The sequence below is a fragment of the Apis dorsata genome, unplaced genomic scaffold (genome assembly GCF_000469605.1).
Source record: "Apis dorsata unplaced genomic scaffold, Apis dorsata 1.3 scaffold_1086, whole genome shotgun sequence".
NCBI lineage: Eukaryota > Metazoa > Arthropoda > Insecta > Hymenoptera > Apidae > Apis > Apis dorsata.
The window spans coordinates 63,000-84,429 of NW_006264184.1; the positions used below are offsets into that span (position 1 = coordinate 63,000).

Below are 21,430 nucleotides of genomic sequence, written 5' to 3' on the forward strand. Positions count from 1 at the left end.
ATAAAATGTGTAGTACTGTTCAGTATTACATAGTGATTCGCCAAAGAAAGTTTTAAAAGTTCGTATTATGAAAATCTTTAGTATTTTACAAATTTTATTTAATTTAAATTATATAATATTATAAAGATATAATTAATTAAAATACATAATAAATATTAAAATTTATAAAAATTTATATATATGTAAGTATAATTTCAAATAACATATTGTTTGATTATAGTATGAGTTTCTACTCTAGTGTATAAATTGATTCATGATTAATAATAAAATATGATTTTGATATATAAGTTATCAGCGCCATTGCATTCTACAGTTTATTATTTACATGAATGCGTTACAATTAAAATGCAAATAACTGATAATCGTAAGAAAACACGATTTTTAGAAAAGTTTAATCAAAAGATTAATAATATATTAAAGTAATTATTTTAGAAAGTGTTATTAAAATGACGTAAATTTAAAAATGCGTATAGATAAATCCACTAGATTGTCACCTGTTCGTTGTCATTTCTGATAATCGGTATGGGATGTGCCAACTCACCTACTATCAGTTAGATACGAATTTTCTTATGGCAATATGTATTCTTCAAGAAATTATTTATAACTTACAATGAAATAGATTTTTATAATAACACTATAAAAAAAGAATTTTAATATAATGGCAAGTACAACTATCGGAACTAATTCGGAAAATACTTCCAAATTTTTGGAATCGCTACAAGCTGATTTGAAAGTCCTCGCCTCTGAAACGAAAAAAAAATATCCACAAATCAAAGAAGTATGTTATTATTATTAATTATAATATTTAATTGCATATTATTATATAACATTAAATAAAAGTTAGGTTAGTTTTTTAACTTTGTATCTTTCAAGTTTTTTTCCCATAACATTATTTATATCATTTTTTTTAAAGAACTAAAGTAAATATATTTTTTATTACAGTCATGTGAGGAAGGAATTGCAAAGATAAGAACAGCTTCAAATACTTCAGGTGCTCCGATTTATTATATTGTTAATCAAATTTTATATCCTTTAGTTCAAGGTTGTGAAAGTAAAGATGTAAAAATTATTAAGGTATATTTGAAGCAACAAATTTATATTAATTTCAATGATTTTATATTTATTATTTATATTATTTATTTCAGTTTTGCTTAAATATGATGCAAAGATTAATTACTCAGCAAGCTGTTGATCAGAAAGGTGCTCGTTATATCACAGATACATTATGGATGTTAATGGAAACAGGAACAGAAGAAGTTAAAGTTTTACAATCTGTAACTCTCTTACTTACTAGTAATACTGTTGTTCATGGAGAGACACTTGCAAGAGTAATAATTTATTTTATCTGTAAAAGATTTGTAATCAACATTTTAAATAATATATGAGAATAATATATATTTCATTTTCAGAATTTGGTTTTGTGTTTTCGTTTACACTTTACAAAAGATTCTACAACAATTAATACAGCAGGAGCTACAGTAAGACAATTAGTTTCATTAGTGTTTGAGCGTGTTGTTGCAGAAGATGAACAAAGTCCTGACAATGAAGATTCAGATGAAATAAATTTGGAGGAATTAAAAATTCCTACTAATCAGGCACCTAAAAGTTTAGGACCATGTGCTGCTGATGCATATTTAATGTTTCAAGTAAGTTCATTTATATAATTTATTAATGATGTTACATAATTACAAGTAAAATCTTTTTAGGACTTAGTGCAATTAGTAAATGCAGATCAACCTTATTGGTTAATTGGAATTACAGAAATGACACGTACATTTGGGTTGGAATTGTTAGAATCTGTATTAACAAATTTTTCATCAGTATTTTTTAAGGTATTTAATCATAATAATAATGAATTTATATGTGTATAATTATTGAATTTTTAATTTTTTCAGCATCCAGAATTTAGCTTTTTGCTAAAGGAGAGAGTATGTGCACTTGTAATCAAATTATTTTCACCTAATATCAAATATCGTAATTCAGTACCGGCATCACTGCAACAAGCTACACCTTTAGATAAACCTTATTTTCCTATTAGTATGCGACTTCTTCGAGTTGTTTCTATTTTGATACAAAAGTATCATTCTCTCTTGGTATATATTTTAATTTTACTTCTTTCTTTTTTAATATTTTAAAAAAAAATATTAAAATTAAAATAACGAATTTGAATTTTTTAGGTGACAGAATGTGAAATATTTTTATCTCTAATTGTTAAATTTTTGGATCCTGATAAACCAACATGGCAAAGAGCTTTAGCTTTAGAGGTTTTACATAAGATGACAGTACAAGCTGATCTTTTGACAAACTTTTGTGAATGTTATGATTTGAAGCCTCATGCAACAAATATTTTTCAAGATATCGTAAATAGTTTAGGTGCTTATGTACATAGCCTTTTTGTTAATCCTCAAATGATGAACCAAACTAATATGGGTAAATATTAATTTATTATAACAATAATAAAATATTATCTCTAAAAAATCATTAATATGTTTATAATTTTAGCCACAAATACAACAATTCCTCAAAGTACAGCTTCTCCATTATTTACGGGAATGCCTATTGGACCTGGTGTTTCACCTCAACCAGGTTTTTATTCGCGTGGTATTTGGTTACCAGTTGTTGCAACATTTACAAGCGGTCAAGCTAAATCAACCTAGTAAGTATATTTTTAATTGTTTACAATATAATTATAAAAATTTACTAATGATTTAATTAACTTTTAGCCTAGATATGCTTGATAAAGTAGAGCCACCACAGATTCCTATTGGTTATGGAATAAGCATAGCTTATGCATGTTTGTTGGATATTATACGATCTATAGCTCTTGCAATTAATGGTACTAGTGATACTGGAACTGGAAATCAATCTTATAAACCTAGCGAATTTGAACGAAAACTTCATACTCAACTCATTAATTCTAGTTGGTGTGGTTTATTAGCAGCACTAAGTCCTCTTATAGATGCAAGGTAAGAAATATTAATTTATTAATTATTTTATTATATTAATATGATATTTAAAATTTATTATTAATGTATATTTACAAATAATTTTGTATTATAATTATTATATTATATTTATTATATTATATTTTATATTATATTATATTAAAATTAGCACTGATGAATCTGCGACGGAAAATGTATTAAAAGCAATACAAACTTTTGCATCTTTGTGTGGACAATTGGAGTTGCAAACTCCACGTGATGCATTCATTACTGCGATATGTAAAGCATCATTGCCTCCTAATTATGCATTAACTGTATTATACAATGCTCCTCAAGGTATACCGACTGCAAGGCAACAAGAATCTACTCAATATAATGTAACTATTGGTGAACCAGATTATAGACAACAGGTAGTAGCAGTTGGTACTCCACTACCTACTGCTTCTTTACCAGTTGGTATGTAATGATAATTTAAAATTGATAGATATTTTATATAGTTATTCGTAATTAAATAAAATGAAAAATTTATTTGTCAATAGGTGCACATCAAGGTCCAGTTATGTTAACAGCAAAAAATTTACAATGTATGCGCGCTTTATTATCACTTGCACATTGTCATGGAAGCATACTTGGTGGTGCATGGCATTTGGTACTTACAACATTACAACATCTTGTCTGGATACTTGGCTTAAAACCTTCTACAGGAGGATCCTTGAAAGCTGGAAGAACTGCAGCTGATCCAAATGCAGTACTTACAAATGCAGTTATGGCAGACTTACCTGTACTTAGCGCAATGCTTAGCAGATTATTTGAAAGTAGTCAACATCTCGACGATGTAGCTTTACATCATTTAATAGATGCGCTGTGCAAGTTAAGTCATGAAGCTATGGAACTAGCTTATTCTAATAGAGTAAGTATTAATTTCTATATTATAATATTAAAGAAGATTAAAAAAAATAAATATTTATTATATATGTTAGAGATAAAGCTAGTAGAAAAGATAGATCTAGAATTAGATCTATCTCGATTAGTTTATATATTAGTATTACTACTATCTATGAATATTTGAAGTTTATTTAAGTTTCAGCTTTTATTTGATAAATCAATATTGCTTAGATAATTGTTATTATTGTATTATTTTTTTATCAATTAATTTTCTAAGTTCTCACAGGTAATTCTAGATTTATCTCTGTTAAATTTACTTAAATATAATTAAATAATTACAATTTGCAACTTATTTATTAAAATTTTTTAAAAGAAAAAAAGGAAAAAATAGTTTGTATATTTGTCTTAGGAACCTTCCTTATTTGCCGTGGCTAAACTTTTAGAAACTGGTTTAGTAAACTTACCACGAGTAGAAGTTTTATGGAGACCATTAACGAATCATTTGTTAGAAGTTTGTCAACATCCGCATATTCGTATGAGAGAATGGGGAGTCGAAGCTATTACATATCTCGTAAAAATGGCGCTTCAACACAAATATCCACAACCTTTGCGGGATAATCAAGTATTTAATAAGTCATTTTTTAATGAAAAATAAACATAAAAAACTAAATAAATGTAAAATTTATTTTTTTATTATAGAAGTTGCAGACATTGCTTTTAGGACCTTTATCAGAATTATCATCAGTTCGTCATGGAGATGTAAGACAACGACAATTGGAATGTGTTTTACAAGTTTTACATGGAGCAGGAGAAACATTATATCATGGCTGGCCTTTGGTACTTGGTATTATTGGAGCAGTATCTGATCATCATGGGTAAATTATACAATATAAATAATATAATTATAAAAAATAAGATCTTGATTTAATTAAATATAAATATAATTTATTTTAATTTTATAATAATATATTTTACAGAGAAGCTTTAGTTCGAATAGCTTTTCAATGTTTACAATTGGTAGTAACTGATTTTCTACCAGTGATGCCTTGGCGATGTCTTCCACTTTGTGTTGACACAGCCGCAAAGTTTGGTTCTCAGACACAAGAATTAAATATTTCATTAACTGCTGTTGGATTAATGGTAAGAATGAATTACCTATGATTAAAATATTTTAATTTTTTTTCCTTTAATTTTTATTAAATTTGTTACATATATTTTTTTTTTCTTATTTCTTTCCTTTTTTTTAATATGAGAAAAGCCTGAAATGTAACGTATTACGCGAATTCGGTGACTTTTGGTTTAAACTTTCGATTACAGATTATGGAATTCCTTTCAAATACATCAGAGCAGAAACTCATAATTAAAAGACGTACATACATTCAGTTATAGAAGAAATTAGAAGCATCTAAAATTTTTAATATTGAAGTGAAAAATGTCTCAAATGAATAAAATTAAAATCAAGACAAATCAGGCAAATAAAGTTTATTATGATCGTGTTCATATAATTCTTTTATACCGTTTAAAAAATATATTGATAAATCAGTTAAATAGATTTTATGTTTTATAAATTATATTTAGTTTAATGTTTATATTTTTATATTATTTTTTCAGTGGAATATAAGTGATTATTTTTATCAAAATCAAGAGAAACTTTGTGTATCACTAAAAGGAGATTCTTCATCTGTATTTCCGGATTTTCCTGGTACAACAAATATGCCACCCTTTGATAAACTTTGGATGTGTTTATATGCAAGATTAGGTAATATCTATATATATACTATTGTGGAATATTATATTTATTTATATATTATTATATATTATATATTATATTTATATTATTATATACGAAATAAAATATTGTTGAAAAATTATTATATATATATTTTTAAGGTGATTTATGCGTGGATTCTCGGCCTGCTGTACGCAAATCAGCTAGCCAAACTCTATTTTCTACTATATCTGCACATGGTAGTTTGTTACATCAACCAACATGGCAAGCTGTACTTTGGCAGGTTCTTTTTCCATTGCTAGATAAAGTAAGAAGTTTATCTAATTCTGCCAGTAGCGAAAAAGTGGATACTAGTGGGAATATACTTATTCATCATAGTAGAAACACAGCACAAAAGCAATGGGCAGAAACACAAGTAATATATATTATTTATTATATTTTATTTAATTATTTATTTTATTTAATATTTATATAAATGCATATTATATATGCACTTATAACATGCATTAATATGTGGATTAATGAAAGGATTAATTCATGCAGGTATTAACATTAAGTGGTGTTGGAAGAGTATTTAATACAAAACGACAATTATTGCAAATGTTGGGCGATTTTCCTAGAGCTTGGTCTCTTTTACTGGAATTTATAGAAAATTCTGCACTCAGTAAAAATAATGAGGTACATGCATATAATGTTTATAGTTATAAAAGAAAATAAATGTATGAAATAATTATATATTAATATTATAGGTATCATTGGCAGCTTTAAAATCATTTCAAGAGATTTTATATCTTCAAAAAGGAAGTGATAATAATGAAGTAATTCATTCAAATGATTCCGAAGCATTATGGATTGTTGCTTGGCGCGTTTGGCTTAATATCGGAATGGAAAGTACAACACCACCTCAAGAAGGAGAAACTGAACCTTATGTACCATCTCAAGCATTTTTAACAGCATTAGTTCATATATTTCCAGCTGTTTTTCAACATATTAGAAACAAGTATATTTATATTTATTATATCTTTCATGTAATTAATATTATTTTTATCTAAAGAAAAAATTCATATATATGTACATATTTTTTTGTTGTTTTTTTTTATTTCTTAGATTTACTAGTCCTGATTTACAAAAACTTTGTATTGTATTGAAAAATGCAGTCGCAGTTCCAGTACATGGTGAATCAACACCGTATATTTTACCTACTATGCCAGATGTTGTTCTTACTCATTTACAAGATGGCGTACTTCATTCAATGGAGCTTTTACAAAAAGTATATAATTTATTATATAGTTATACTTATATAGTTATACTATAGTTATTACTTATCATTATCAAAATTTTTTTTTTAAATTCTATGTTAATAAAATTTTTTTTTAGGAAGCACTAAATGGACCTGATAACTTACGAACCATGATTGTTTTAATATTTCTTCAACTTTTAAATTTTTCAAAATTAGCTTGTGAAGCTCCCACTTATGGTAAAATTCCAACAAAACATATTTCCCAAATTAGAGGTGTATCTGTACGTATTTATTTAATTTTAATATTTAATTAACCACTACTGTTAAACAAATATTTAATTTTTTTATTTATTTAGACTGATTGGGTGACTATGAATTATGTTCCTTTTGGAGAGAAAGCTTTATCAATGATTGTAACATTATATCAAAAAACAGCACATGAAATGGCAGTCATAGAGGGACAAGTTTTAAAACATATTATAGAAGCGTTGCATGTGCCTTTATCAATGAAATATGCTTGTCCATCATCAACAACTTGGAAATTAGCTGTTACTAGTTTGCTTGCTGTTTTACATACTGGTTTACCTTTAGCTAGAAAATATTCAGAACAATTTCAAAGTATGTGGCCGGAACTTGCGAGTACCTTAGATGATTTTCTATTTCCAAAAAGGTAATTAGAAACAAAAATATTATATTATAAGAAAAATTATAGCATAAAAATATACTTTTATTATTTTTATTTTTTTTTGTTAAAATTAATATTTTGATATTCTATTACAGTGTATTAAATGTAGAACGAGGTGTTGAAGAAATTCAAGCAGATGAAGCAGTAGACTGTCAAGTGATGGAACTTTTACGAGATGAAGTTTTACCACATTCTCAGCATATACCTCATCAGTTTATTTTACGAGTAGTTATGTTACTAAATAAAGGTTCCATACATTCAGCAACTACAACAAATATTGGTAAATTTTTATTTATATTCATTGAAAAAAAAAACTGTGAATATAAAATTATTGTTTTTAATTATAGAAAATAGTGGAGAAACCAAATTAAGAGAAGAATTTGCAAAAACATGTTTTGAAACGTTACTTCAGTTTTCTCTATTGGATGGATTAAATAGTGAATCAGATCATGATACAACCAAGAACTCTGAAAACGATGAGGGAGGTGTTGCTGGACGATTAGCAGTCACTGCACTCCTTCATAGATTTCAAGAAGTTTTGCGACGATATATTGAAAATGAAAGGCGAAGTGGAAAATGTCCATTACCTAGGTAATAGTTTCGTGTAAAATTCAAAATTTCTTTCCTAAATAAACATAAATTTCGATAAGTTAAATTATTTTAATTAATTATATTAATAATTGAACAATATTATTTTGAAAATTATATATATTAATATATAGGATATCTCACTTTAATTTTCTCTTATGAGAGATTAAAATGGGATATCCTATATATAATTATTTATTATATTAACCTTTCCTAGGTACAGATTATCAGAAATTTCATTTGTTTTGAAAGCTGTTGCGACACTTGTGGTTTCACTAAAAAAAGCACCACCTAATAAAGGTAATTATAATAATATTTTTTAATATTTTCTAATATTTTTATGTATTTAATTTTAATATTTTTTATATGTAAAATGTATAACTTCTTAGATTTTATTTATAAATGAATTTAAATTTTATTTTTTAGTTGAGAGATCAGTTTGGGAACAACTTATTGGACTATATCCTTGTTTAGTAGAATGTACAATAGCTACAGCATCAGGCCAAGTATCAAGATCATTACGAGAAGCTTTGTTGCAATATCATGATCTATTGAAACCACCACTTCATAGTTCCACAGCATCCAATGGTGTTTGACCATTGCATTCTTTGCTTCTAATTCAAAATAACAATGTTTGCTACATAACAAAGTAGTAAACTTTTTATAACTACAACTACGTGTACAATAAATTTTGTCATAAAATTTTTACTTTCATGTACACGTATAAGATAAAGAATCTAAGGTGAAGTATTTTTAAAAAAATTTTCAATTTGTGTAATTTGAAAATCTTATAAGTTCTCCATTAACATATAACAAAGGTAAAAATGTTATCTTTATCTTTATAATATAAATATTTTAATTCTGTAAATTACAATAGATTTTGATAGAATGATATATTCAATTATCAATTTTAACACTTAAAATGTTAATCATAATAACTTTAATTATTTATTTGACATTTTTAAATTTATATTTTTTTCAAATACTTTGATTTGTATAAAAGTAATCACGAATTTGTTTTATGTTTATTATTATAATATCTTAAAAAATAACTGCTATATATAGCATAATATTTATAAATAACAAAATTTATTAATTTTGAGTTAGCATTATTATCTGTAATGAGCAAAAACAAAAATAATATAATGTGGTCTTTCGTGTTTGAATGAAATAGCACATGAAAACATGTAGTCTTAGAAAGTCGAAGCAAGTATACAAAAATTGTTTTAAATATGTATTTGATTAAGCAAAAATTGATTTATTATCATAAATTATACATATATGCCATGCTGTTGTACATATTTGATGTACAATGACAACTTGGCTATTGTAAATATTGAATTAATTGCGATTAGAGTATATAGTACGATTTTATAAATATGAATTATTCGCTATTCTTACATTGATATAATATTGAAAAATTATGATATAATAATGTAAATAGCCACACAAAAATTCAATAAAAGTCTGAAATATTTATTGCTATTTTTGTATAGAAATTGTGCCTTCATACATTTTTAGACTTTGTATTTTTTAATATTTTTGTAAAAAAAGCACAAATTTTTTTATTATGTTTTTGAAAATATTTGTAAACAATTGAAAATATTAAAGTTTATCTTTGAGAATATTGAATATTGAATTATCTAATTATTTTATTTTGTATATAATTAATTATTATGTCATTTTATTATATCTAAAATGATTAATTTAGATATGTATATAATACATATCTTCAAATTTATTTAAAATATATGTAATATATTTAAAAAAGATTAGAGAAATATTATATCTAAATATAATTATCACAAAATGAATATCTGAATTTATTTTATTATATATTAGAAATATTATATATATAATCTTTTTCTACATGTAATTTTATAATTTGAATTTTTGGATTAAGTATTCGTACAATTAATTTTTAGGAACAGTATTTGATTCGATTTCTCTTAATGGATAATCGCCTTAAAAAGAAATGTCTTTAAAATATAGATGTCGCATCTGTAACCGGAAAACTTCTAGTAATAATCAAATTTCAATAAATATTTATTATAAGACAAAATTTTACGATATTATTTTGCAATGATTAAATTAGAAAATAATCAATTTAAAAATTTTAACTATGTTCAAGTGAATGAATGTATATTAATAAAAAAGTGTTGAATTTGATTCGTGATGTATTTTCGAGTGACGCCGTAGCCATGATTGTTTAGTTTCGGGGGGATGAAAAGTGAATGCGAGCAACGGATTTGAATGAAACGTGTGTGATCGCAACATATCGACTTGTTTCTCTATTTAATGAGTGTGTTTGTTAATTGAGAAATATGGTAAGCGATATCATATGTTAAAACATGTGTTAAGTGTTTATTCATGCAAGATAATTTTCGCGGGAATTTTCAGGCGTTACAATTGTTGGGTGCCGCCGCTTCCGCGGCACAACATTGTACTTTCAAACTTTTGACCGATTTATATCCAATATACAAAATCATAAAATAAAATGAGCATCGTATAGAATTTATTCTATAATACGTCTTTTATTTGATTTATAATGATTATATTGATTATGTATCTGAAATACACACTATTTCTGTGAAGATACTAGAAAATATAACGAGTATCACACTGCATATAAATCGATATACACTCTGAGTATGCATATATGTGTTTGTATATGTGTATGTGTGTGTGCGTAGTGTGACGCTTGCTGCAAATATATGTATATTTCATATATATAACTACTACAAATAATTGTGGATTAGGAACGCCCCTTTTTATGATGTGATCGAATTTCTTTCCCGCGCAATTTCTAAGATATGATGGAACATTTATAATTAATTATATTTATAATTAATTATATTTTTATTTTATATAAATTGATTTTTCTGTAATAATTTATTTTTTCTTTGTGATTTTTTTTTTTTTATTAAATTTTACATTTATAAACATTTTTTTTTCAAAACATTCTTTTTTTAAATATATTAATACAATTTAAAAAATTTATGTTAAAATCATATTATAATTGTATTTAATTTTATTAAAACTATCATTAAATATAAGAGATTTTTTTTATGTTATAATTGTTATAATAAAGCTTGTATTTAAAATGACTTTAAAAAAAAATATTTTGTTTAAATGATTGATCAAAAAAAAAAAAAAAAGAAAAAAAAATAAATAATAATAATAATAATAAATAAATAATATATTAGAATATTAAATATATTAATTATCACAATTTGTAAGAGAAATATTTTTAATTAAAAATTATTATATTTTTATGAAAAATGAATGAAGAAATTATTTAATCTAAAAATTTCTTCAAATTTAAATTATGTAATATATATAATATATATAAATTTATTTATCTTATTGATTACATTTAAAAAATCTATTATATTTAAGAATCAATTATATATTTTTTATTATTTTTAACAATGTAGTAATAATTTATGATTTCATTATTGTTTTAGGCCAATTAGATATTTGTCTGAAATGTGGTTACGAAGTGAACATGTTAGTAGAAGACTACGTGGTCGTTTAAATATAAGTTGTACATCTGAAACTAAAATATACAATTATCGGGTACAAGTTAGGAACATACGAAAACTTCCTTCTATAAATAATAATAGTCATCACATTAATATACCAAACAAATATAGTAGGCTGACACGATGGAGACGTAGATGTACTCATTTTTTAAAAGAGGTATGCATTACTTTTTATTTTTTTTCTTTCTAATTTTAAACATAAATTCTTACATATGTTGCATTTTTTATGTTTCTATCCAAGATATGGATTCAATTATATTTCAAACTACATTATTATCATTAGCTTATTGTAAATGATCTTTGCAGGTCATTTATTAAAACTTCACTATTCCTTAAAAAGAAATACTTTCTAACTAATCAACGGTTAATGAGTGACTGACTAACTCTCAAGGATATTATGCACTTAGATTTCTTAGAACTACAATCGAAGTCAATTTGGTTAATGTAAAGACTTCACTTCAGTTTTGTTAAAAAGATTATTATCTTCGTAGGCTTGTAAAGAAAATGTTTTACGTTTCGCAAAATCTGCGCCTAGTAGACGAGTGAGAGGACCTCGTAGAAGAAAATGCATAAAACGATCAATGGTTACTTCAACACCCTTACATCGAACTTCTACAAAAAATGCAGTTACTGTAAGTTTTATTATAAATTAATTTGTTTTTTGAACAAAAGGTAATAAATATAAATTATTTAGCCAGCAAAATGTACAACAGTATCAAAAGTTTCTGAAGAATCTAAAGAAAACTGGAATGTAACTAGTTTATCTTTATACTCATCCATATTAAATACAGACACATGCTCCTCCATATCCAGTATAAATGATTTCAAATCTTCAGTTTCAAGTGCATCAACACTGTCAAATCTAATGCCTCCAGCATCCATAGGATCAAATTCAGATTTTTCATATATATTGGATGATGAAGAAAGTAAAAATATTGGTATATATAATATAAAAATAGTATATAATTTATTTATTTTTTTGATTTTACATATGTACATTTATATTATACATACAAATGATAAATTCTATTTGTTACAGATACTAGATCGCTATATTATTCCACTTCTTGCTCACAAACAGAAGTATCTGAAGAATGTTATAGTTTAATGCATTCTACATCCATGTATGGAACTCGTTCTTATTCATTAGAAAAGTATTTTCCAAATGGAAAATACGCACTTAGCAATAATAATGCGAATAATAGTAATTTGTCAAAAAATCAATGTTCTGTTGACAGTCATCTGTCAAAATATGATTCTAACTTTGCTACTACAAAGTATGGTACATCAACCATGTACAGTCTAAGCCATCATCATCCATCTGATACAAATGGAAATGTTACTGAAAAATACGATTCCGATGATATTGAAAACAATTATCATGATATTGAATATATGGAAGTTGGAAGTGAGGAAATAGTAGAAAGTTGTGATATGGAAAATATGGTTACTCATGTTCAAGAAGATTGGGAACCATTTGATCCTTATGTCTTCATTAAACACTTACCACCTTTAACTCCAGCAATGAGAGCTAGATGTCCTGCTCTTCCTCTTAAAACAAGAAGCAGTCCAGAATTTAGTCTCGTATTAGATTTGGTATGTATATTTTAAATTATTTTTAATTAATTAAAAAATAAATAATATAAATTAATATGAAAATAAAAAAGAAAATAATAAAAATAAAGTTTTAATAAAATTTAAAAAATATTACAAAATGAATAAATAACACGAATATAAAAAAATTTTTTTTTATATAGGATGAAACATTAGTTCATTGTAGTTTACAAGAACTTTCGGATGCAGCATTTCGTTTTCCTGTCGTCTTTCAAGATGTAACGTACACAGTGTTTGTCAGAACACGACCTTATTTTCGCGAATTTTTAGAACATGTTTCATCATTGTATGAAGTTATTCTTTTTACTGCGAGTAAACGAGTTTATGCAAATAAATTAATGAATCTATTAGATCCAACACGAAAATTGATCAAGTATCGTCTGTTCAGAGAACACTGTGTTTGCGTAAATGGAAATTATATCAAGGATTTATCTATACTTGGTAGAGATTTATCTAAAACTGTTATTATTGATAATAGTCCACAAGCATTTGGATACCAGGTAAAAAAATATTTTTGAAATATTAAAAAAGATAAAAAAAAAATAAATTATTTTTTATTTTTAAAAAATATTGTTTTACAGTTAGAAAATGGTATTCCTATAGAAAGTTGGTTTGCGGATCGTTCAGATAATGAATTAATGAAATTGTTACCTTTCTTAGAAAATTTAGTAAATTGGGTAAGTATTTATTAATTATGAGGTAACTTTTTATTAAAAGATTTGTATATAACTATATATATAATGATATATAATATACAATAAATATCAATTGTTATAATGTATAATAATATAAATATTCATTTTAGGGTGGAGATGTTAGACCACGTATTAGAGAACAATTTCGACTCTTCAGTTTTTTACCACCAGATTAATTTAGTTAATTATAATTTTATCAAATTAATTTAGTTGATAAACAAAATTAAAATTTAAAAAATATGCTAGCCTATATAGGTACGTATGTGTATAATATCTTACAGATAATTGTAAGATATTAATACAAAGCGTGCAATAAAAAAAAAAAATACCGGTGTATTAAATAATGTTTTATAAAAAAAAATCATTAAACTGACTAAAAACCAAAACTTAATCAATTTAATACGAATTGAAATAATTATTATGATTTTCATAAGATATATAAAAAAGGAGTTAATTTATTATAAGATATAATAAATTTTGTACTTGTGTTCTTAAATGTGAACTTAAATTAATTTTATTACAAAATTTATATAAAAAATGTATTTGAAAAATCAATATCTTAACATTGTTAAGAAATATTACAATGTATAGTAGTTACTAGAATCTATATTTATCAAACTTTGGGCAGGTACCAATTAATAAATATCAAATAATAAAACTTTATGAATTACATAAGACCAATCAAGATTTAATAATTGCTAGAGCAAGTAAATTTTATAAATATTTTCATTCAAATTGATTAAAATCAAAGTTACATATTTGTTAATAAATTGCTCTAGCAAATTATAAATAACTTTCAATTAAAATATATATTATGTTCTTATAATAAAAAATAACTAAAAATTAATTAAAAGATAATTTGATTGATTGAATTGAGAAATGCTAGAAATCAAAACATTATATTTATTCACATTTTTTGTTCAAAAATTTTTATTCAATCAAATTCAATTTTTAATTTTTTTGTTAAAAATGATATAATTTCAAAATTATGAAATTAATTATTATTATTATTCATTATATATAGAGATATGCAAAACATTTATCTAATTTATCTAATAAATATATTATTTATCTAATTATAAAGTAAATTAAACAGAAATTAAATATCATTCATGAGATGAAATTATTGGAATAATTAATTTAATTATTTGTTTAAAAAAATAGTAAATTCATTGATTAGAAACAAAATATACTGATAGAATAAATATAGATGAACAAAATATAAACTTCCATTTTCAAATAACTTCCGTTTTCACTAGTTTTTATTTCTGTGAATAATCCATACATAGTAAAAATCATATGTATTAACAAGTTTTAAACTTAAAAGATTTGAAGAGATATTAAACTTGTACTTTTAGAACAAAGATACTGTTTATGTTAATTATAATTATAGCTTATATTTTTGACTTATTATATATTTTTTAAACATTTTCGCACAAATAATTCAATTTTTAGTTAAAATATCCTATAAATTTTTTAGGATAAATAATTATTGTTTATAGTTATCATTTTGTGCAAATAATAATTGTTATATTTTTAAATATTTTCTATTATATAGTAATATATATATTTCATCTTGTGAAAATATCTTCTATTCAAGTTTAGTTATAAATAAATATGATCTCTAAATATCTTTAATCGGTATATTAAAAATATGAATTTTTAAACTTTTCAATTGAGCACTGCAAGTATAAATCAGTGTAGATTACAACTTCTTTGAGTATGAATATATATATTCATAATTTTTTAATTATAAAAGTACATGTTGATATGTACGTATCTGTATAAGCGTGTGTGTGACAATTATATCGTTATACCCTGCTATATCTAATAAAATTATAGAATTGCGTGTAATTTATAGTCAAAAATTTATATCGAAAAATCATAATTTAGTAAAGTCATGTTATATCTTGTAGTTTATTATACTTCAAGATTGTATGCGCATTTCACATCACGAATTTACAGATGTGTAAAATCAATCAATTTATTACAAATGTGAAAATATTTGATTTTTCTTTGAATTATTTTTTCTTTTATTGTTTCTTTTTTTTTCAAATTTTTTAAAATGTTAAGATGCTACATAAATTTATCAAATGAGATTTAATTTATTAATTTAATTTTCTATGAATATATTATATGATAGTGAAAATAACTAATTTATCATTGTAAATTGCAGTATGTATTTTTTTCCATATAATAGCTTTTTTTTTTAATTCTAATGAATAACAAATTATGAACTATTTATATTTTTCTTTAGAATATACTGTATCCTCATATGTATTATAATCATAGCTTTCACATATATTTGTTATTAAAAAATTACTAGAAGAAATAAAAATAGTAGGGAGCTGAGGAAAATACATGCTTGTTACATATAAAATAAGTCCTTATGTTATTTAATCTTTTATTTATCATTGAAGAATGAATATATTCAGACATAAATTGTTGTGATTAGGAGATAAATGCTATTTATTTAATGATATTCCTATACGCAAAGGTATTAAACTACAAACAATATTTCGAAACAAATAAGAATTTTTCTCTATTAATAAAATATAAATTTTAATAAAAAAAAATTGAAGATGAAAATATAATTTTTGTTTATTATAACTAAACGCTGGAGACAAGAAATATGTAACAGACATACTATGATAGTTATAGGGGATAATTATACAATTGTCATTAAATATTTATTTCGCAAATTAGTTAAAAAAATGAAAAAAATAATTCGAACATTATTCCAATAACTTACATTTAATTTAAACGTTATTGTACATCATTATATTATTTACATATAATATTTAAAAATATTTTACAATTTCACACGAAAATATGCTATAAATTGAATTGACTAGAAGAGTAATAAAATCATATTGTGTCAAAGATATATGTAATATAAATGTGCATTGAAAAATTAATGCACATTAATAACAATATACATATTTTTTACACAAAAATATAAGTTAGTTCTTGTAACTAACAAAATCTTTCAATTAAAGTAAATAATGGATAAGAGTTATTTAAAGTACAAAATAACAAATATTATTAATTAAATATATACAACTTTTATGATAAAAAGGTACTTATTGTCAATTAACACCATATACTTAATATCAGAACAGTTGTTATTGTACATAATTCTTTTAAATAGTTTAATTAAATTAAAAATGTTGATAACAAGTACATTGAAAATAATTATCGCAGAAAAAATAAACAATGATCATTAAACATAATCGTTTTCAACAATATTTGACAAATAAAAAAAACAAAATTTATAAAACGTCTAATTTACGAATACCTTTTATCGGTTATGCAATCCTGTCGTTTTCCAAGAACATACATATGAAAATCTCCAAAGTCGTGTTACTTAATTCTCGCCTCCAACATTTTGTTATTTTATTTCATTCCTATCGCTTGAGGAGAAAAAATGCTGAAAAATGTCGTGCAGTATTATATGTTTACAGTAATACATTCAGCGATATTTCATGTTCAATGCTAATATAATGTGCATATATTTAACAGCTATAACAAGTTTAACTATCAATATTTTTCTTATTTTTTATGCAACTTACTATTTCTTATGTTTTCAGACTCGGGCTTTAGATACATTGAATGTTTATTTATTTATTATAAAATATATAATATATATATATTATATATTATATAATAAAAATAATCTAATAATGATTTATTCATTTTTCTTGAAAATAATTATTTATAAAATATTACATATTTTTGGCTTTACATGTTTACTTTCTTCTTTATCAAGAATGCGTGCATAACACAGGAACTTCATGTCAGTACAATCAGAGCACATTATTTCAACATATCTAGAGCCCGAGGAAAATTCCACCTAATCTTCAGAACGCTGGAAATACCTAGTTTCAATGCGTTTGCAGAGATGTACAAGCAGTGGATAACTCTGGACAATATTTGCTAGTTTATTACCAGGTAATGGTGTTGTAATTATTGTAAAAATATGTCCAAAAACTAAGGCATCCAATTCATTAGGTGTCCTAAATATAATGAAATAAAAAAATTGTCAACTATGAATTAATTAGTTGAATAAATATATTTCATATACATAAATTGAAGAAATGAATATTTGGAATATTAAAATTATTTTAAAATTGGATTTAAGGATTCAAAAAAAGAATTTCAAAAGAATCATCTGAAAGTGGTGGTAATGCTTCAATTGAATCAGAGTAATTCCATAATGTTTTTTTTGAAGAAGATGCAGAAACTTCAAAATCACCAACAGGACATTCAGTTCTATTTAAATAATTTCGATCAATTCTTGATGCATGTTCAAGTAGTTTAGGAAATTCTTGTATAGTTAAAGCAATCTCTTGAACAGTGGATGGGAGAGGATTGGTTGAAGTGAGAGCATACACATGACCGTATACAAGAGCATCTACTTCAGTAGGTCTTTTCCAAAAACAAATAATAATAAGCATACTTATCAACAAATTATATTTTAAATGAATATGAAATGTTTTTAATATTCATTTATTTTTAAATATTAATTATATTTAATAAAAAAAGAAAAAAAATTGAAATATTAAAAATATAGCATAATTAAAATTAATAATTTATACTTACTTATCTCCAGAAAAGTAATCGCTACCCTCCAATCTTTCAGACAATGCTGTACAACAATTTTTGACTTCTTCACATACTTCTTCTATAGTTTTATTGTACCATCCAAGTACATTGAGTTTTTTTATAACTTCTTTTCTTTTTTGCCAATTTAAAAAATGATTTAATGGCCATGGATATACACTTCCATGTCTTACTTTAGTTACTTCATTTAAAGTCAATTCATCAACCCAACAAATATATAATTCAGCATTTACAAAAACATTATTTACTAATGACATATAAGCTCTCATATCAGCTTTGCAATTTGCAGTTAAATGATCAGATAAACTTGTGCCTTTATTTCCTATGAATGACACAATATTATCAAATTCAGGTATTAAAAATGCTCCACATTTAATAAATGGTACACGACCAGATGGGGACATATATTCTGCATTGCTCCTTGGTTCTATTTGAAAATCAATGCCACACATTTTAAGAAAAGCTTGTACAGCTAAGCAATTTGCATTATCAGGTAGTAATATTTGTTCAACTTCATATGGTTGATATAAGATAATTTCTTGAGGCCATGGTTCCTGAGCTAAAAAAATAAAAAAAAAAAGAATTTCAAAATAATAATAAATACTTAATAGATACTTTTGCATAATTATGAAATAAAAAACAAATGATAGAATTAAACAAAGATTTGTGACTTAAAAGAAATTTTTTTGCATGAAAATGAAATTATTATTCATTTTAAAAGGAAAATAATAAATAATATATATTTAAAAGGTTAAGTTTTATATTTTAACTTCAATAATATATATGTTAAAATAGAGATTTTGAAAATTACCTTCCAATTCTAAAGTAATAGAATCTGCTAATAGTGGACAAGGCATCTTTTAAATATTATGTTAATAACGATGAAATTTAATTTTTTCGTATTCCGAACTTCATCAAATGGCAAAACAAATGAATGTTTTAGCGGAAAAGAGAACTTTTATGTATTGATTATTTTACATTTTGATTGTAAAATTAATGCATTTCAATAAAATATTATATTATTGTTTATAGAATTATATAAGTTTATGTATTATAATTAAATAATTATTCGATTATTACATTGTATTAAATATTTTTATTTATGTTTTATATTAGGATTAGTGTGTGGTAATATAAATTAGATAATTTAATAAATATTATATAATATATATATATATAATATAAATTATAAATTTGAAAAAATATATATATTTGAAATAAAAAATTATTTATTTCTTAAAATTAAGATTTCCATTTAATTATATGGTAACATAAATTTTCAAATCTATAAGATGTACTTAAATATTATAAATGATTATAAATAGTATATAAAAAAGAAAAATATAATAATATAGAAAAAAAAGTATTAAAAATTGCAATATTCAATTTTCTATGATATGATTTAAATGAAAAATTATAATAATTTTTTAAAAAATCATTTAAATACTGAAAGTATTTCCGCGTCGGAAGCAGTCAAAATTGCGCAAAGCTAGTGCGCGGTAAACGACAGTTTCTTTCTCTTTTAAATACAGCAAGATGTCGAAGAGAGGTAAGTTGTTTTTCAGGATGAAAGAAAATCCAAAGAAATCCATTTAAATATGAATTATCAGTTAAAAAGGAAATATACAAAAGCTGAGTAAATAATTGTTATATATAGCTGCAGAAATAATTTTTCATTAATAATAATGGAACTTCAAAAAATTGATGATCGTTTGGAAAGAAATATTAAATATATTTATTGATAATAATAGTTAACATGAAATTATTTATCTTTAAGGACGTGGTGGTTCTGCAGGAGCAAAATTTAGGATATCATTAGGTTTACCAGTTGGTGCAGTCATAAATTGTGCCGATAATACTGGTAAGTACTTGCAAAAATGTTGTAAAAATAATACTTAACCTAGAAAAACTAACTATATTATGAAAAAATAACACATGGTTAATAATTGTCATTTGAATTTCTCAAAAATTTTTTTATTTGATAAATTAGTTTTTATTTAAAATAATAAAAAATTATTCATTTATTAGTATTAAAAATTTCTTCCATATTTTTATATAAATTGCTGTAATTTTAAAATATATAAATAATATTACTTTATATCAAAAATATTGGTAATTAAGTTGTTTATTTAAAAAAAATAATGTAAAGATTATATAATTACTAAATAATTAAAATATCTTCTATTTAAATAATTTTAAATTGAAAAAAATAAAGATTATAAAATACAATATTTTAACAATTTTAATCATTTGATATTCAATTTTCAATTTGATTAAATCTATACTATTATTATAATTAAATTTTTTTATAGGTGCTAAAAATTTATATGTTATCGCAGTTCAAGGAATAAAAGGCAGATTAAATCGTTTGCCAGCTGCAGGATCAGGTGACATGATTGTTGCCACAGTTAAAAAAGGAAAACCTGAACTTAGAAAAAAGGGTAATTAAAGTCACTTTTCAATTTAATATTTTTAAAAAAAATGAATAGATTTATATATATTTATTTATAATCACTAACCTATATAAATTCATATTAATTTTTATAATATTTATGTTATTCTTTAAGCAAAAATTAATTATATAGAATATTAATTTTAATTAAGTTTAATTATAATTAATTTTATTATTTATATATAATTTTAATAATAAATATTAATTATAATAATAAAATTATATATAATTATTTATAATTTTATTATTATATATTATTTATATATAAATTATATTCTTATTAATAAATTTATGATTTCAAATAAAAATAATATTTTTATATTATTTTCTTCTATTTTTTTCTAGTTATGCCTGCAGTAGTAATACGGCAGCGAAAACCATTTCGAAGGAAGGATGGAGTTTTTATATACTTTGAAGACAATGCAGGAG

At 23.6% G+C, this 21,430-nt stretch overlaps 4 protein-coding genes across 10 annotated transcripts in view; 3 read left to right on the top strand and 1 right to left on the bottom strand.

The window, feature by feature from the left end:
* The first annotated feature begins 312 nt into the window (after positions 1-312).
* Positions 313-9,452, top strand: LOC102677027 (protein MON2 homolog). 3 transcript variants are annotated; one of them, XM_031514644.1, is made up of 26 exons: positions 346-364; positions 433-778; positions 943-1,074; positions 1,146-1,328; positions 1,410-1,646; positions 1,707-1,832; positions 1,896-2,093; positions 2,178-2,430; positions 2,503-2,656; positions 2,724-2,966; positions 3,115-3,401; positions 3,485-3,855; positions 4,240-4,452; positions 4,530-4,705; positions 4,808-4,970; positions 5,442-5,589; positions 5,721-5,974; positions 6,103-6,237; positions 6,309-6,559; positions 6,667-6,829; positions 6,937-7,080; positions 7,156-7,469; positions 7,580-7,764; positions 7,832-8,075; positions 8,290-8,372; positions 8,499-9,452. In XM_031514644.1, exons 2-26 carry the CDS (start codon positions 659-661, stop codon positions 8,666-8,668), a joined length of 4,947 nt encoding a protein of 1,648 aa, XP_031370504.1. In that variant the 5' UTR covers positions 346-364; positions 433-658; the 3' UTR covers positions 8,669-9,452. The 3 variants fall into 3 exon arrangements, with proteins under 3 accessions (XP_006624701.1, XP_006624702.1, XP_031370504.1); XM_006624638.2 differs by having other exon boundaries at positions 313-778; XM_006624639.2 differs by having other exon boundaries at positions 313-778; positions 8,296-8,372.
* A 529-nt stretch (positions 9,453-9,981) lies between these two features.
* Positions 9,982-14,242, top strand: LOC102677278 (CTD small phosphatase-like protein 2). Of its 4 annotated transcripts, XM_006624642.2 has the most exons (9): positions 9,982-10,399; positions 10,473-10,721; positions 11,540-11,774; positions 12,109-12,249; positions 12,312-12,555; positions 12,657-13,213; positions 13,375-13,731; positions 13,813-13,908; positions 14,037-14,242. In XM_006624642.2, the coding sequence occupies exons 3-9, from the start codon at positions 11,562-11,564 to the stop codon at positions 14,100-14,102; spliced, it is 1,674 nt and encodes a 557-aa protein (XP_006624705.1). In that variant the 5' UTR covers positions 9,982-10,399; positions 10,473-10,721; positions 11,540-11,561; the 3' UTR covers positions 14,103-14,242. The 4 variants fall into 4 exon arrangements, with proteins under 4 accessions (XP_006624705.1, XP_006624704.1, XP_006624706.1 ...); XM_006624641.2 differs by lacking the exon at positions 10,473-10,721 and having other exon boundaries at positions 9,983-10,399; XM_006624643.2 differs by lacking the exon at positions 10,473-10,721 and having other exon boundaries at positions 9,985-10,399; positions 11,924-12,249.
* Positions 14,243-16,990: 2,748 nt separating this feature from the next.
* Positions 16,991-19,586, bottom strand: LOC102677681 (metaxin-2). Of its 2 annotated transcripts, XM_006624645.2 has the most exons (4): positions 19,361-19,586; positions 18,529-19,108; positions 17,805-17,942; positions 16,991-17,356 (listed from the first exon to the last, which is right to left on the bottom strand). In XM_006624645.2, the coding sequence occupies exons 1-4, from the start codon at positions 19,404-19,406 to the stop codon at positions 17,323-17,325; spliced, it is 798 nt and encodes a 265-aa protein (XP_006624708.1). In that variant the 5' UTR covers positions 19,407-19,586; the 3' UTR covers positions 16,991-17,322. The 2 variants fall into 2 exon arrangements, with proteins under 2 accessions (XP_006624708.1, XP_006624707.1); XM_006624644.2 differs by lacking the exons at positions 16,991-17,356; positions 17,805-17,942 and adding an exon at positions 18,021-18,354.
* A 410-nt stretch (positions 19,587-19,996) lies between these two features.
* Positions 19,997-21,430, top strand: part of LOC102677906 (60S ribosomal protein L23) — a 1,689-nt gene continuing 255 nt past the window's right edge. The window contains exons 1-4 of the mRNA XM_006624646.2: positions 19,997-20,098; positions 20,327-20,410; positions 20,862-20,990; positions 21,347-21,430. Of these exons, the coding sequence (XP_006624709.1) occupies positions 20,086-20,098; positions 20,327-20,410; positions 20,862-20,990; positions 21,347-21,430 (310 nt within the window). The 5' untranslated portion in view covers positions 19,997-20,085. The remainder of the gene's footprint in view (positions 20,099-20,326; positions 20,411-20,861; positions 20,991-21,346) is intronic.